Source organism: Ursus maritimus, unplaced genomic scaffold, assembly GCF_017311325.1.
Source record: "Ursus maritimus isolate PB19 unplaced genomic scaffold, ASM1731132v1 scaffold_15, whole genome shotgun sequence".
Taxonomy (NCBI): domain Eukaryota; kingdom Metazoa; phylum Chordata; class Mammalia; order Carnivora; family Ursidae; genus Ursus; species Ursus maritimus.
Genome location: NW_024423897.1, coordinates 42,800,687 through 42,816,612, shown reverse-complemented (window position 1 = coordinate 42,816,612; position 15,926 = coordinate 42,800,687). Strand labels below are relative to the sequence as shown.

General features: G+C 33.3%; 1 protein-coding gene across 1 annotated transcript in view; it reads right to left on the bottom strand.

Moving 5' to 3' along the window:
* Positions 1 to 2,957: 2,957 nt before the first annotated feature.
* CDH9 (cadherin 9) overlaps positions 2,958 to 15,926 on the bottom strand; it is a 74,885-nt gene continuing 61,916 nt past the window's right edge. The window contains 6 exon segments of the mRNA XM_040630212.1: positions 2,958 to 3,445; positions 8,147 to 8,380; positions 8,383 to 8,385; positions 8,487 to 8,604; positions 12,402 to 12,523; positions 12,965 to 13,101. Coding sequence (XP_040486146.1) covers positions 2,958 to 3,445; positions 8,147 to 8,380; positions 8,383 to 8,385; positions 8,487 to 8,604; positions 12,402 to 12,523; positions 12,965 to 13,101 — 1,102 coding nt within the window.

The window sequence follows — 15,926 nt, the reverse complement described above, 5'->3', positions numbered from 1 at the left end:
TCTGTTTTGTTTTCTTTATTACATTGATTTTTAAATCATTGAAATCTATTTCATATGCCTGAGAGCAGTATTGAAGATAATAGTATCCAAACTACTTATTAAAGTTCAAATAATGTAGATCGGTTCCTCTCTCTGAAAAAAGAAAAAAACTTCTAATATAAATATAGACATCTATTATTCTGAAAATTATCAAATATACAAAGTAAAACAATGATAAAGTTTTAATTGTGTTTGGAAAGAAGGGTGACTCATCTAGCTTCAATTCTATCTTAAGTTTAAACAGTCAAAGCTAGCTGACTTATTTTGTTTGGAAAGTAGACACATTAAGAATTAATTTACCTCAAATTTTACCAATGCCAAAGTGCATGAGAAAAAAAAAAAAGAAGCTGATCGGACTCCTAAATGGATTTTTCCCATTAGAGGAATTTCATAGATTATTAGAAAACTATAGGAAGTAATAATATTTCACAATTCAGGTAATTTTTTTAATCAAATCATACTCTTTGATTTATACCAAAAACAAATCATGTTTTCAACTAAATCATGTACTTACTTACTAAGAATGAAATCAGTTAGATCTGTCCTCATAAACACTCAGTGTATCAGTCATTCTCAGATCAAGGAAAGGGAGAACACAAACCAGTTTATTAAAGAAAAATGGTGGTCAAATGAACATTTCTTCATAACCAGGCTTAAAAATTTAATGTCTTATTCTATGTAGTCTCAATATGATTTTCTCATAGCAGTTGTATGTTTACAACTTACAGGTAGCTTGGTTTGTTTTGATGCGCTTAGTATTTAAAGCAAGATAAACCCAGGCACTCGATATAACTATCAATTCCCCTTTTCTATGTAATTTTTTCTCTTCTAATCAGGTGTTGCACATAGTCATGATAGGCGTCTTTTTAATTTGTTTACTTATTGCCACTTACTCTTCTAGTGATTATAGAATAAAGTGATTATAAGAGGTATGAATAGATACCGAATTCATTTTTTCTGACTACTTTAAGCCGCTCGGTATCATCCTCCGCAAATATTTGTCCGATTCATGCTGAAATAGCTCTAGCAATGGGAAATCTAATTACTTTCTAAAGTGAAAACTGAAACTTTCTAAATGAAAACTAAAACTAAAAACTTTCTGTTTTCTGGGAAATTCCAATGATGAGAAAAATTTCACAGATTTATTAAGTGCAAAGTTATGTTTTATTTTCTCAGCATCAGGTTGAGTCTTTAATATGTGTTAGCTGCTGGTGGTGAAGTTACTGAAATGGTCTTCAAAAATTTTATAACATAGTAACAGAATACATAAGTTTGTTCGTAATTGGTGTTTGCTCTTTAAAAAGGCCTGGTAACAGACTAGTCGATGTTAAATTTCTATATAAATTCCACAGAATACATAAGTTTGTTCAAAATTGGTATTTGCTATTTAAAAAGGCCTGGTAACAGACTAGTCGATGTTAAATTTCTATATAAATTCCACTCTAGGAATCACCCTGGGCATGATATTTGCTCCTTAGGAGATGAATAATAAAAGAGAAAGAAAAAGATAATTCATGCACAGAAAATGAATAATACACTATCTCCCTGTGAAGTTTCTATCTTTTGGTTTAGGTTTTATTCTCCAGATTAAACCAAGGCAAATTTCTGGCAATCTTTTAAAGATTTGTAAATAATTATTATGTACAATTCTGCCTTTTTCTCTCTTCTTCTTTCCCATGTCTTAATTTGTCCATATTCTGTTTTCTGGACAGGCCCCATCATTAGTAAAACTTCACATTCTCTAAGGTTTCTTATCTCCAGTGGACATGTCACTAGTTCTTTCAAGATTTCCTCAAATATAGAGTGACTTTGAATCTCCTCAATAAAATTTTCTATTAAGAAACCCCCAAACTCCTCTAGTTTGTTGATACACATTTTAAATGTCACCCAGATTATATTCCATGAATTATCTGATCATGGAGAAAAAATCAGAACTATTACTTTTCATTCTGAAAACTATTCTATTGATGAAGGAAGAGTGATTCAGATTTTTTTTATCATCTACCTAACATTCCTTACATGTACTTCATATACTCTCAAATAAAATTCACTGGTTAATTCTATAGAAAAAAACTCTACAGAAAATGTAATCATTTACAAGCATATTTATAATAGTTTATATTTCCAAGGTCTCTCATCCTACTGATGGGTAAATATGAGTGGTTCAATAAACACTTGTCCATGTTTAAGTGGCAGAAGCAAAACACCATTACTTATACTAAAGCTCTTTTACAGTCTTGCTGCATTCTAGTTCCAAATCACATGCAGTAACTTAGCTGTTTTTTTCCCTGAGTGAATCATGTTTTGCCTATCAAGATGTAAAAAATTTCTCTTGTAAGTGAGATCAGAACTGCTTCTAGGAATTAAATAAAATGATATTTATTTTTATAAATACTAGTTTATTTCATAAAAATACAAAAATATAAATATACATTTATAAAAATATGAATGAGTTAACACAAAGACATTTTTCAACTAAATAAATATGGTAGTAATAGTCATTCCTATTTCTTTAGGGATATATTTTTTCATATTAATTTACAAAGCAGTTGCACAATGTTTAATAGTAAAGGTGACTGTAAGTCAGTTAAGAAAACATTTATAAAGTCTTTATATTTAAGGAAAGGCACAAAAAGCCTTTTATGTAATTTTTATTGATTATTGATGTGATATACTTTCCTTCAGAGATTGTTAGGCAAAGAGAGTGAACTGGTTATTATTACTTTTTTTTAAATCTATATCATTCGTATTCATTCACAGAAACTTACTGATTAAGCAAACCCTTACTAAGACAACACCTACGTATTGTTTGTAATTTCAATTTTTAAAAAATTTCCTCCAAGGAAGAGAATGCAGGCCACTCAATCTAGTAACAAGGAGAGTACTTCCAAAAACATGGATCAAGTCATACAATACTCTTAATCTCGGTCACTGTCATCACCCCCATACATATCAGCAAGCTTTTTAAAACGAGGCCCCCAGTCGCTGAGGTAATCATAATCTTGGTTACAATCTGCTGTGAGAGACTCTAAAGAACTGAGTGAATCTGCTATGGAATCATTCCCTTCATAGGCGTATGTTGCCAGTGAATCATAAGGTGGTGCACTTGGGTCTGAGTCATTTTCTTTTAATCTTCGGTGGATAAAATCTTGTACATCAATATTTTCCCACAGAGGCACAGTCCTCCTTATCTGAAATATAGTTTCAGGCATTACATCCCTTCTAAGTTTACTGTCTTCTCTTGCTTCTGGATTCCTTAATGTGCCAATGTCAAAAGCTTGGGTATCTTCTTCCCCACCACCTTCATCATTGTAGGTCACGATGTTATCCCGGACATCGTCTTTTGAAATTATCAGAGGTTCCTTTTTTCTCTGCCTCTTCAGTGCAGCAAACAGCACAACTAAAACTATTAGCAACAACAACAACAAAGAGGAAATAGTGAGATTCCATGATTCAGGTTTAAATTAAATAATTTTAATTTAATCACACTTTGCTGAGGGAAGTTTGTGTGGTATGAGAGATGCTGAGATTTGTTTGGATAAAGAGTAATCTACCCTACACAAATACAGGGTGCCTTGGGCCAGTGACTAAATGTTCTGTATTGGTAAAGGAGCGATATTTAAATCCCTTTTTTACTTTCAAGACTCACTATCCTATAGAGCTCTGGCATTGCAAAAACCTTACTCAGTATGGCTAATTCATTTAGCTAACTGTTAATTATGTGATATCTCATTCCTCTCAACAATATGCTTGCTTAAAAATACTGAAATTCTAAAGCTGCAGTCATTATTATCCCAAGAGAAATTGAGTACCAGTTTAATTTTTTCTTAATGACTCAAGGGAATATATGCAAAACATTATTCATCTATATGCATATGTATGCATTATATATGTGTTTATATTATACAGATGCATATATATGTGTGTATATAAATACATAAATATATACGTGCTACCTAATTCCTTCCAGTAGCTCATACCTGTTTAAATTCCTTTATTGACTTGGTTTTGAAAGCCTACTTAAAATCTGAACTATAACTCTATAAGTGACAATATAAAATTCAAAGTCTAACTTATCTTTAGTCTGTCTCATCTTATAAGACAGCTCAGACTAATTATCTTGTTACTGAGGATTTCCTTGACTTATACAGTTGCATTGGAACTTTCTGGCTAAAATGTTAATTATAATCCCTCTATTCACTATAATGTTTTTATTCTTTACTTACCCATGTTATCAGGTTAACTATGAACTTCCCCACATAGAATATTCTTTCTTGCTTTTTGTTATATTACTGAAATTTAACATATGCGTGTATGTGACAGTGAACATATGCAAAATAAATATGTTTTGCAATTTACACATATATTTAAAAATAAGAAAAAAAACACATGATTTCCAAAATATAAATTTTCCAATGGAAATGGACCAAGTCCCTAATTTTATATATAAGAAAAGTTAAGAAATAAAGATAATCTTGCTAAAGCACACTTGCATATTGCATGGGAGAAATAAAAAACAGGTTCCCCTTACCAGCTAAATGTTTTGTCAATACTATTTATGTTTTATTAAAAAACAAGAAAATGTTGGCTCAAAAATCTGTCATTTCTTTTCTCGATTTTTGTATTGAGATTACGCAAAGCAGACTCATTTACGTTGAGACCGCATTTCACCATGACCCTTGAGTGCCCTGTAACTCCATTAGAAGACTTTCCAATGCGATTGTCATATGGGCAAGCATACTTTCCTTAGCTTCTACTAATTGGTAGAAAGAATTAAAAAAAATTTCATTAGAAGCATCCTCAGTTAACCTCCACAAAATAGGTTATGGGTGCTGAGCTATATTCAGAATCATCTTGGAGACAATTAAAAAAAAAAGACCTTTTCAATAAAAATGGAACATATCAGTACTCTCCCTTATAAAACGATGAAAATAAGTTAATTAACTCCAACATAGATCTGAAATCCACCAATCTAGTGAATGATGAAGTAAAAAAAAAACTTCCAAGTTTAATATTGAATTAATTTATAAATTCTCTACTTTCCTCAAAATGTTTATAGATTCTGACTATAAAGGAACAACAATATAGTCAAATTATTTTAAGGGTTTCTTAGCTAATACAATATTTATTAACTCACACAAATGGACCTCAGAACCTGTTCTTAGTTTTTTCTCTTCTGTTGGGTCAAAATCATCTACTTCATTTCCCTGGGCTGAGGTTATTAATTGAATGGAATTTAGAAAGGTTAAAATAAGGAATAGAAAAAAGTGTATCCTTATTTTCATTAATCTTTAACTGAAGTTTAGTATTTCTGTTATTTCTATTATGAATATCATAATATACAGTTACTATAGAAATAGTAAGAGTATGTGTGACTATTAAATCAATAGAAAGCACAGATATTTTATATTGCATTTTAGTTATGACATATCTCAAATGATCATCAGACTCGCACTAGAACAAGGCACGTATGACAATAATTAAGCACATTTTGCTTTTGTTTCTTGTTTAATTTGGATACACATATTTCCTTTTGCCTAATATATCCTATTCTTATTGATTTATCATTCTAAATAGTTCCCATAAGGTTCATCTGACTCCCAAGGTGTCTAAGGAACCAAAAAAATTTAAAAGTCCTGCCTCAGGTTTTAATCCTTGGCTTTGCCTTGTAACATAGACATACTCTAAGAACTACATTTCTTCAAACTGTAATAGGTAGGTCTAAAATATCATTGCCCATGCTCTATCACTGTCTTGCAAAGGGCAGACTCTCTTTACTATAAAAACTTAGTTAGAAATTTAGTAACTGTGTGCAGACAACAGGTGTTGGCGAGGATTTGGTGGAGGGGAATCATTTTGCACTGTTGGTGGGAATGCAAACTGGTGCAGCCACTCTGGAAAACTGTATGGAGGTTCTTCAAAAAGTTAGAAATAGAACTTCCCTATGATCCAGGAATTGCACTATTAAGTATTTACCTAAAGGAAACAAAAATACTAATTCAAAGGGATACATATACCACAGTGTTTATAGCAGCATTATCTATAATAGCCAAATTATGCAAACAGTGCAAGTATCTATTGACTGACAAATGGATAAAGAAGTGGTGTATATATATACAATGGATATTACTCAGACATACAAAAGAATGAAATCCTGTCATTTGCAATGACATGGATGGAGCTGGAGAGTATTATGCTAAGTGAAATAAGTCAGAGAAAGACAAATACTATATGATTTCACTCATGTGGAATTTAAGAAACAAAACATGAGCATAGGGGAAGAAAGAGAGATGCAAACATACATAAAACAGACTCAACTATAGAGAACAAACTGAGAGATGCTGGAAGGAAGGTGGGCAGGGGGATAGGTTAAATGGGTGGGTGATGGGGATTAAGGAGCACACTTGTGATGAGCACTGGGTGATGTATGGAAGTGTTGAATCACTATATTGTACACCTGAAACTAATACTATGCTGTATGCTAACTAAGTTGAATTTAAATAAAAACATTAAAACAAAAGATGAAATCACAGCAAAAATGCTTTAGGAACTTTGATAATGAAACCTGAATTGGAACCAATTTTAACTAAAATAATAGAAAACCTCTCCATACATATATGGGCAACCAATTGGGAAGGTGGAAAACAAGAAGTGGGTGCCTTCTATATTGTGTAGGGTAGAAAGGTGGCAGACTTTTCAGAATAACGAAGCAGCCTTCTAGGATTTCTGCATAGAAAAAGTATTATGCAATTTAGTTTCGTAATGTTACAGTATCTAAGCTGATTTTGGGGGTGCTTTTGTTCCCCCATGTGTGCATGCATATCTTTATGTCTGTGTCTGTATTATCTTAATACAGAAATTTTAAAAATGAAATTTGAAATATACATATGTCCATGTTCTAAATTAGGAAAGTAGAACTATGTGAGCAAATAAAACAATATAATACCAGTAGCACTTAGCTGAAAGGTAAGCCAAGATCTATTTTCCATGGGGAGAGAAAAGTATTTTACAGAAGAGTTGAACTTTATAGCAGCAGTTCTGAGATGTGGATTGGTGGTATGTATGTTCTAAAGCACCCTGAGAAAATGTTTTTCTAAATAGTTGGATCATTTTAGCTGAGACAAATGTTTTCCCCTCACTTTCATCAATCCCCCACTGAAGTCCTGCAAGGATATCTGGCCAAAGGGATTTCATCCAGATAGCTTGAAAGGATTTGCAGTGAAAAGGAGCCAGCACATATGAGCATTGGAACATAAATTTGGCTGGCTCGCATGCCCTAAGCATAAGCATTTTGGATGAATATTTGATGGAAACAATTTTGGGGGGAATGTTTTACAGTGGAACAACTGTTTAATTGAATTAAATTGTTGTCCTGTTAGGGCATGCTCAAATACAGCATTTGCTGTTGAAAGCATGACTTTAGAAAACATTGCAGGACTAAGTAGGACCACAATGTGATAGTGATATTTTTTAAAAATGAACTTAAACTTATAATTTACACCTATGTATAACAAATTGTATGAATAAAAAGTTTATCTTCTCTAGACAGTTTAAATGCACTTGCCAATTAGGTGTCTAATAGACATTACTTAGTATTTGCTAGTAATATTATTTGTAAAGGTAGTCTTTGGTTTTGAGAATAATGGTTTAAAAGGAAAATTCTGATATAGACTTATCTGTGTTTAAATGCTAGTTAAAACCTTTCTAAATGAGTGAATTTGTGTAAGATATTTAGTCTTTCTTGAGAAGAATCAAAGTATTTATCTTACAGAGTTGATATGAAAATTAAATCAGTTATAAAATTAAATGTCCTTAGAACAGTGACCATGGTTAGTTAGCATTAAGCAGTATAATATAAAATAGATTTAAAAATATGTGTCTCTCTCTATATATAGCATTAGCTATTATCTCTGTTTTTCATCTCTAGAAAGCTAGACCTATCCTCGAAGAGAACTCCGTTTCTTTTCTAATTGAAAGAACCATTTTAATAAAAAGTTAAAAATTTCAGCCTTTAGCCCTAGAGAAGTGTGCTTTTCGGTTGCACCATCACTGAACTAGAAGGGAGAGACTTATTTGAGTGAAATGAGCATTTTTACATACAACTTACCAAGTAGGATGATGACACAAAGAAGGATGGCGATGAGGGCCCCCGTGCTCAGGCCAGCTGCTAGGACCAAGGCCTCCGCATTGCAGGACTGCATGTTTCCCTGATTATCACAGGCACACACACGGATAGTGAGTGTACCAGTGCTGCTCTGAATTGGATAATCATTGTCAAAGATTAAAATTGGCAGGAGATAGGTGCTCATTTTGTTGCGGCTGTACCCATCTTTTCGAGTGTATTATCTAGGAAAAAACAAAACAAAACAGTGGGGTGGGGGGACTCAGACCAGTTTTTAATTTTGGATCTGAAAGTCTCAATTTTAGCTTTAAAAAATGTTCTGTACCTTTATTATCTACAATGGTGAAGTTCGGATTGAGAGGAAATTCTGGTACTGGTTCAAAGAAAAATTTGTGGCCTCGGGGAGGATCATCTTTGTCCATGACACTGACAGTCTGGATCAACTGAAACCAAATCAGTAAATTAAATAAATGCAACTCTTGTTGTTACAGGACATTTTAAGTCAGTGTTTGTGCTTTAAGTATATCATTGGCATTAAAGAAACAAAAAATAGGCCGTTTTCAGAAATTACGCCAAAGCTTTTTATGGTTCTGTGTGATGTAACAATTAGTTAAGGATAAAATATGTTCATCAAGTATTACTGTGCAAGGTGTCTCTAAGAATCATTGTCTGATTCTCAGCCACTGGAATATCCAACCTTAAAGAAAAATATAATCACTCCAACATCTATCTTCTTTTAACATTGTTAGAAAGCACCAGTCTGTTTTATTAATAATTGGTTACCAATCTGTTGCCTCCACTAAATAATGATTGTCTCAAAGGCAGAGAACATAACAGATGCATTTTTAAAAAACAAAAGTGACTAGCACAACTACTCCTACAGATCAAGAGCACTATGGATATAGTTTTAGAAAAATAAGCAATATGCCACATTATACCAGAAAGCAAAAGGTTTTAAAGCTATGGGACACCCTAACTGCAATCATTTTGCATTTTATCCAAAGTATTTGTTTTCCTTTTAATGGTATTTGCAAAGTTTAGAAAGATATACAAATGAATGCTTTTCAAGTTTCATAAAACCAGTGTCGAAGTTGAGAAATTACAACACCTCTTAGCTGTGCTCGCTATAAGTCAGAGGTGAGCCATAGTGTGAAGTTGGAGCGGCAAATAACAGGTCAGGCAGAAAATTCCATCGAGCATTGTATAGTGGAAAAAGCACTAAGCTATACATCGGGGTGCCTGTTTTTCTAGTCATGGGTCTGCCATCTATGTAACTTGAAATCACAGCCATTTAATTACTCTTACTTTCAGATTTCTTTTCCAAAAAAGCAAAGTTGCACCACTTCCGGGTGTAATAGTGCAACTTCTGTGATGAACAATTATTGGAATTTCACAGTAGTTTGACATACCCATTGTTTTGGTTATTGTATACCTTCTGTAGCCATACTAACCTGCATACTCACTAGGAAATACTTTTCCCTCTTTAATTTAATATTAACTATGATTTCATTCATTTTATTGACAGAGAGGCATAGAACCTTACTTTTCTTTATACAATGTTTCTGAAAGTGCACAATTATTAATACAAATTTAATGCACGTTTTCTCCTTAGAAGTTGGATCATGACATAGAAAAAATATTTTTAGTACTTAAATACTTTTGTTTAACCTCTTGTTCCAGATTGGCAATGATATATCTAATTTTTAGTAATATTTTAAATCATAAACAACATTGGTCCTCTGGTTATATGGCTGAGTTCTTGAAATGCTTAGATGGGCCACTGTTTACACATATTTTAACAGAGAATACGTATCAGTAGCTTAAACTGTATTTTCAGCCTTGTTAATTTTAATAAGCAAATTGTTTTCCACCAAGTATATGAACAATGAAAGAAATTTTAGTAGTAGTATATATTAAAATAATTATTAGTTAATATCAATATACATTATCATTATCAAATATTAATTTTAATATGTATCCATTACTCACATGAATTAACAAAAGATAAGCATATTAATAGACAAATAAGTAGAGACTGTGTATACACTATTGTCAATTGATTTATGTCTCTCCAAAATATATGTTCAAATCCTAATTCTCAGTACCTGTTAATGTGATCTTATTTCAAAACAGGCTCTTTGTAGATGCGATCAAGTTAGGATGATGCCATAGCAGAATAGTGTGGGCCCTAAACCAGTGAATGGAGTCTCATAAGAAAGGGAAATGTGGATACAGAGAGAGAGAAAAAGAATGTCATGTGACAATGTGCACAGAGATTGGAGTAATTCTTATAAACTAAGGAATGCCAGTGATTACGCAATTAGAGAGGTTAGGAAATGGCAAGAGTCCTCTCCTAGAGTCTTTACAGAGAGGACGGACTGCTGACACCACTGATTTCAGACTTCATAGCCTCCAGAGCTGTGTGAGAGCACATCTCTGTTGTTTTAAGCTCCCTAGTTTATGGTAGTTTCTCATGGTAGCCTTAAGAAACTAATACACCTGTGAAGATTATTTTTAAATGGCCACACATTTATGAAAAAATGTTCAGCCTGAATAATTTGGTAAGAATCCATGTTAAAATTATTGTGAGATGTTACTATTTGGTGAACGCTTAAAGTCTAGTGTCCCAATAAATAGGCAATCATCCACTAGGTATATGACCTATTTGGGTAGCTGTTTGGAGACACTGATGAGTATTTATATATAAAATTTAATTATTCTTACTTCAAAGGTTATATCAAAGGAAAAGAGTACCAGGTAGCGTATAAATATAAATGTATTATAATGCTCATTACAGTGCTGTCTGCTAGAGTAACATTGTGTTTATCAACCAAATTTCTATTAGTAAGTGGATAGTTGAATAAGCTAGTAAATATATAGCTGTGCTACAAAAATTCAGCATCAAATTAAAAAGAATCATTTAATAAATTGAGAGTGTGTCCATTACATGTTGCAAAGTGAAAAAAGAATAACAATTTTTAATCCAAATAGATGTGTAATGATTCTTTTTTGGCAAATAATGATTATACCCCATTTTTATTTTTGTGAATGTAAGTGGAATCTCTTAGTCTGCTTGTTTGAGCCGCCCTAAAAATCACTGCAGCCTGGATGGTTTCAGTAACAGAAATTTATTTTCTCACAGTTCTGGAGACGGGAAGTGTGAGATCAAGGTACCAGCTTGGCGGGTTTCTGGTGAGAGCTCTCTGTCTGGGTTGCAGACAGCTGCCTCCTTGTTACATCCTCACATTGCCTTTCCTTTGAGTGTGTGTATATATATAGAGAGAGTGATCTCTCTCCAGTGTCTCTCCTTTAAAGGACAGTAATCCTCTCAGATCAGAGCCCCAACCTTAGGATCACTTTTAACATTCATTGCATCCTTAGAAGTGCACCTCTAAATACAGCCGTATTGGGGGTTAGGGCTTCAAATGAACATTTGGTCCGTTGCAATCTTCATTGGAATAAAAGGAGGATAGTATTTCACTTTTATTTTCTATATTTAAATAGACACGATGGAATTGTATATGAGTCTTAACATCTATCTACTTTTTCTTTAAAGAGGTATCTAAATAACTTGTTAAAATTTCTTTCAGTGAAAATTGTGCAGTTGCTGTCATTTGTAAAATACTATATTAGTGTCAAAAATGAACATATTCCTCATTTGCTTAAAGTTACTTTAGAGATCTCTTATATATGAGGGGGACTTTGCAAGAGGACTTTGTAACTCTTGTACAATCTCTTTTTATTTCAATAATATTAAAGTTGAATGATCACAAAGTATGATTTATCAAACCAAAATATCCTGCCTGAGAGATTAAAAGAGGAAAAATGTAATCAACGAGACAATTATTGTGATTCCCTTTATACTAACACAGAACAATTTCATTTTCATACTTTATGTTTTGTTTAGTAATATATTTCCATTCCCTTCTTGAATATAACTCAGTATCAGCATAATTATGAATTCATAAAGTCCTAAATAAATATATATATATATATATATTCATTATATACCCCATATATAAGTTAAAGCATGTATTATAACTTTTCCTATTACATCATGGGTTCTATAATGAAAACAACTTCAGAAGTCATCTGAATCACTGTGGGTGTTTTCGTAAGGGGAGATGAAGAGGCAACAAAGAGGATTGACAAAAATTTTTGCGCAAGTGAATTAATATAATGTTATCTGCCTTTGTGAAGAGGAAATATTTTTTTTGAAGTTTACAATAATTTTATTTACCTGCCCAGGTTTTGCATTTTCACAAACAAATGTTTCATAGTACATGGCAAATTCCGGAGCATGGTCATTGATATCTAGAATTCTGATGAAGACAGGGATCTGGCTACTTTGTTTTGAGTTATCTGCAACGAGAACATGTGTAAGCCTTCAGTCTCATTTACAGAGAAGCGGTGATACCACTCACCCCATTTGTAACTTAGCAACAGATATTCACTTTCTCAATTGGATTGCTGATGAATAGCTCAGCTTTCTTACATGGTCCAGATGGAAAGCATGATTAAAAAGAGGAGAATATGATTGAGAATGAAGTATTATTTGTAAGACATAATTTTCTTAGGCAGATTAATTTATTTTTATGATGTTAGATTCTATTTCTATCCTAGAGGAAGGTGTAAAAGAAAATCAAGTTTAAAAAGTGGATATTTGATAATCATTAAAATAATATAAGTATCCAACACACTCTGGTGTTGCCTATGATAAAATTACTTCACTCAAGAAATAAAGTCTACTTAATGCTATTATTTTACCACTTTGGTGTTCAGGCACATGTATTTCCCACTCACTTATTTCTGTGGCTGTAATGGTGATGTTGTGCCAAGGAGATGATTCCCGATCAAGGGGTTTCAAAGTGAATATAGAGCCATTTTCGGAGTGAATGCTAAAAATCCGGTCCATATCAGTATGCCGATCAATAGAGTATCTGGTAGAAAAGAGATTCATGAATCTAGGCATTAAGATTATTCTTAATTCATCTACTGTTTCTTAATGTTACAGGCAATTCAAGCAATGTTCTCATAAAGTCATGACCAGTAAAATGCTGACAATTTTCATGAATTTTTATTTAATGTAATTGTCATTTACACAATTTGATATATTCCACCTTTTCCATCATCACTATTCTATGATTATGTGTACTTTAGAGTCATTATTTATTATCATGAATCCTGTGGAAACCTTTAAGTTAGTTTTTAATTGTCACTTGATTTACTTAACCTATCATAGACCTATTGCAGTGCTTGAGACATATTAAGCAGTCATATTAAATTTGATAGAGTCAATTGCATTAGATAAAGTGAAATTATGTTAAAAAAAACATAAGAACTTGTGTCCACAGAGTCCTTATGACTGTAAGTGAATAGAGAGAGGCTGTTGTAAAGTACATTGCTCTTGAATGGCTCTCTATTCAAGGAACATCTCAGCTGAATCAAAGGTTATCCTCCAATCTATTCCTCTGACCTATTGCAGATAAAAATGAAATGACATATTACACAGAGTTTTATGACTCTTTTCATCAAGGCTGGATATGGAAGATGTCACCATAAACTCTGTATCACTCCATGGTTGGCAAAATAATACCTTCCCGCCTCCCCAAAGGATGCCCACCTCCTAATCCCTGAAACCTGGGACTATGTTACTTTACATGGTAAAAGTAACTTTGCAGATGCAATTAAGGTTAAAGTCATTGAGAAGGGAGACTATTCTTGATTATCTAGATAGGCCTTAACTATTCATATGAACCATTTAAAGTGGAAGAAGAAGGCAGAGATGGGCTCTAGAGAAATAGGAGGAAAAAAAGAGAGAGATTTAAAGAATGAAAAGGACTTGACCTTTCACTGCTGGCTTGAGGATGGCAGAAAGGGGCCACATGCCAAAGAATACAGGCAGCCTCTAGAAACTCAGAATGAACCTTGAGCTGACAGCAAGAAAATAAGAATTTCAGTCCTACAACTCCAAAGAGCTGAAATCTGCTAACTTGAATGAGCAAGGAAACAATTTCTCTCCTACAGTTTTGTGACAGGAATGTGGCCCTGTCCGCACAAACACCTTGACTTTACTCCAGTGAGAGTCATCCCAGATCTCTGACCTATAAAACTGTAAGATAATAAATTTGAGTTGCTTTAAGCACTAAGTTTATGGTAATTTGTTATGATAGCAATGGAAGGCTGCAACATACTAGTTAGAAAGATCTTTTAAAAGACTAGCTTGTAAAAATATCCTTTAGTTATGTCAGGCCATATTAGGCTATACTAACACTTTACATCTGTTTGAGATTTCTGCTGCTGAGTATCTAATTAAGCCATTTAGGAAAATAAGTGTCTCTTAAACATTAATTTTCATATGAATTATATTGGGATCTTGTTAAAAACAGATTCTGATTCAGTAGGTCTGGTGTCGGAGCTGGGATTTTTATTTCTAACAAACATCCTAGGTGAATTGCATGTTGTAAGTCTATGGACAAGGCTCATACAGCAAGGTTTTATGCCATGGAATAAACTGATTAGAACAAAGAAAAAGGAAGAGAAAGGAGACAACTAACAGACTAACCAACATCTGGTGCAGTTCTCATTTTTCTAGGTATCTTATTAAAGTCACTTAGCAAATGAACTCCTTTTTGATCTGGTGAATTAGGAAATTACAACTCCATTATAAATGTAGTATATTCACTATCAGGCACTGACTTTGACAAACATAAGTAATAGATATTGAGCAGCCAATGTTTTAAAGATTGGGAAACCTCTGTAATTTTAGAAATATTGAATGAAAATCTATTTATCTAAATTCTGTGATTTTTTGTTTGCCTTGATTGTTTTAATAAAGAACCCATGACTTAGTCTATTGCTATTAAGAACTATATTGAAATTAAATTTCCAAAATAATTCTAATAATTTAATATCATGGGGTGTGCTTAATTTATTTTCTGCTAAACTTTATCAAATGAGTTTCTGAGACTGACAGATAATATTTCAAAGTGAGTATTTGAGCATATGGAAAAAATATATATATATACTGGATTTTTTTAAAAGATTTTTTTTTAAAGATTTTATTTATTCATTTGACAGAGAGAGACAGCCAGCTAGAGAGGGAACACAAGCAGGAGGAGTGGGAGAGGAAGAAGCAGGCTCCCAGCGGTGGAGCCTGATGTGGGCCTCGATCCCAGAACTCTGGGATCACGCCCTGAGCCGAAGGCAGACGCTTAACGACTGAGCCACCCAGGCGCCCCAAGATTTTTTTAAAAGATTTTATTTATTTGACAGAGAGAGAGAGAAAGAGAGAGAACAAGCAGGGGTAGCGGCAGGCCGAGGGAGAAGCATACTCCCCGCTGAGCAGTGAGCCCGATATGAAGCTGAATCCCAGGATCCTGGGATCATGACCTGAGCCGAAGGCAGACGCTTAACTAACTGAGCCACCCAGGCACCCCTATATACTGGATTTCATCTCAAATGTGGAATAGCTAAAAGCTTTATATAGTTGGTTTTAGGTTCCTTTCTGTACCTAGTCTCAAAATATAAAACCAGTCCAGTCACCTTCTTGTCCTTTGGAAGGGTTGTGCATGGGCATTAGAGACATAGGGAAATGGCAGAATCGTTTCACTTCTTCGATAATCATAATTATAATTTTCCTACATGTTGTTATGAAAAAAGTTTGAGAGATTTTTGATATATGGTCCAATTATTGATTGTATGATATATGGTCACTGCTGAAGAGTAGCTATACTTCTGGTGTGGGAACTCCTAAAGAGATAGA